Here is a 2,577-nt window from a genome sequence, read left to right as displayed (position 1 = left end):
ACCATAGATCTAAAAACACATGTTTCAAAGCAGACGAGCTGAGCGTTAATACATCAGAAACAACATATTCCCAGAGTAGCATAGAAACCATAGAATAAAAAACAAAGATCTAATAACTTTATTGTTTACATAGGGTACTTATGACGTATGTATGTAGACAGCATGTCTATTATGTCTATGTATTTGACCGTCTATGTTTTTGTCTTTGCAGTAGTAGTAGTAGTAGTAGTAGTAGTAGTAGTAGTAGTAGTAGTAGTAGTAGATGTTGTTGTTGATGTTGCTGGTGTTGTTGTTGCTGTTGTAATGGTAGAAGAAGAAAAAGTTTGGTAGTAGTAGTAGAAGTAGTAGTAGTAGTAATAGAAGTAGGGTTAGGGTTAGGGTTAGGGTTAGTAGTAGTAGCAGCAGCATTAGTAGTAGTACTAGGGGAAACAACGACAAAAATAACATATTACTTAACTATCTATTTTTAGAAACATTATTTGCTGTTGTTAAAGCTTATAACCTAAAAAACTGCAAGCCTTCTTCAGATGCTTATTTGATGTATGTATGTATCTTATGTATGTATGTATGTATGTATGTATGTATGTAAGTATGTTTGTATGTATGTATGTATTTATGTATGTATTTATGTATGTATGTATGTATGTATGTATGTATGTTTGTATGTATGTATGTTTGTATGTATGTTTATATGTGTGTATGTATACACGTGCGTATGCGATTTTGGCTTAGAGGAAAATTATTTATAATCAGTATTTATTTTAACTCAAAGTTTAATATGCCATAATAATAATAACAAAATTTAAAATAATAATAATTATTATTCTTCTTTTTATCATTATTAATGAAGAAAGATACATTTATCAATATATTTACAGCAATAATGCCAGAATGAATACGCTCTTACTATCAATCTTTAATGTACTCTGCTTTATATTCAAATCTCACACATCCAATATCGTCTTTTCCAAGTATGATTCTATTTCTTTTATAAATCCTAATAATAAAATAATAATATTTTTATTATTAATCATAATTATTTATAATTATTTGTAATTATAATTGTCTATTGCTGGTTGACAGTGCAAATTTGTTGAAACTGATGAAGAGGAACCGATATTCTAAGCATGACCCGCCTAGACTTGGTTGGTCATTTTTATTCCTTCATTCATCCTTCCATTCATCATTCATCAATTCATTCATTCATCAATTCATTCATTCATCAATTCATTCATTCATCAATTCATTTACTCATCTGGCCAACTGTAAAATCATTTATCTATTTTCGATCTGTTTATCTGCCATTTTCTAATTTTTTTTCTCGTTCATTCATTCATTCATTTATCTATTCATCCTTCCATCCATCATTCATCAATTCATTCATCAATCCATTCATTCAATCCATCTTAGACGCCTCAACAGAAGTCAGACTCGGAATTTACATTATAAATTTTAATGCTATCAACGAGCAAACGATGGTTAATTTTTGTAGAGAATAATTTTTCAAATTTTTATTGCCATAAAAGGTTCTAAATAATAGATATCAACTGGCTGATTGATTGATGAATTGATTGAGTGATTGATTGAGTTATTGATTGGCTGATTGGTTAACACTCCTACAACAACAACTAATAACAACAACAACTACTACTACTACTACAACAACAACGACAACTAACAACAACAACAGCAGCAGCTAAAGCAACAACATCAACATCATTCTAGGACTACAGCCTCAGTATGAACCTGAGACAATCGTGGAACGATCCGCGCTTGAGCTTCATTGCAGACAGCAACGCTACCACTTCGACTACGACGACAACCTCAACCAACATCTACCTAATTAATTCGCAAGATCCAACTATGACGATGAACAACAATTTGAACAATAATGCTAGCACCAGCAGCAGCAGTAGTAGCTCAAACCACATCAACACATATGGCTCTTATAACAGTAGTAGTAGTAGTAGTAGTAGTGGTAGTAGTAGTAGTAGTAGTAGTAGTAGCAGCAGTAGTAGTAATAGTAGCAACATTGACGATGATGATAGTAGTTTGAAATTCGACAGAGCCTGGACGAAAATTTGGGTCCCGGATACCTTTTTCAGGAACGAGAAGAAAGCGAGTTTCCACTCAGTGACCGTAGAAAATCGGCTTTTCTTTGTTAAGTACAACGGAGACGTCTGGTACGATGTCAAGTCAGTAATTACTGTCACCTACGCATTTGCACGCCCATACATATACGCACACATACATACACACATGCATACATACATACATACATACATACATACATACATACATACATACATACATACATACATACATACATACATACATACATACATACATACATACATACATACATACATACACACATACATACATACATACATACATACATACATACATACATACATACATACATACATACATACATACATACATACATACATACATACATACATACATACATACATACATACATACATACATTCATACATACATACATACAAACATACAAATATAGGATTTCGGCAACCTTATCATGCCCAATGAACCTTCATAAGTATCCACTGA

General features: G+C 32.1%; 1 protein-coding gene across 1 annotated transcript in view; it reads left to right on the top strand.

The window, feature by feature from the left end:
• The first annotated feature begins 733 nt into the window (after positions 1 to 733).
• The window catches only part of HELRODRAFT_100094 (hypothetical protein), a 5,108-nt gene continuing 3,264 nt past the window's right edge, over positions 734 to 2,577 (top strand). The window contains exons 1-5 of the mRNA XM_009020192.1: positions 734 to 971; positions 1,084 to 1,145; positions 1,411 to 1,478; positions 1,726 to 2,195; positions 2,528 to 2,566. Coding sequence (XP_009018440.1) covers positions 892 to 971; positions 1,084 to 1,145; positions 1,411 to 1,478; positions 1,726 to 2,195; positions 2,528 to 2,566 — 719 coding nt within the window. The 5' untranslated portion in view covers positions 734 to 891. The remainder of the gene's footprint in view (positions 972 to 1,083; positions 1,146 to 1,410; positions 1,479 to 1,725; positions 2,196 to 2,527; positions 2,567 to 2,577) is intronic.

The sequence above is a fragment of the Helobdella robusta genome, assembly GCF_000326865.2.
Source record: "Helobdella robusta unplaced genomic scaffold HELROscaffold_27, whole genome shotgun sequence".
NCBI lineage: Eukaryota > Metazoa > Annelida > Clitellata > Rhynchobdellida > Glossiphoniidae > Helobdella > Helobdella robusta.
This window is presented reverse-complemented; position numbering and strand designations above follow the sequence as displayed.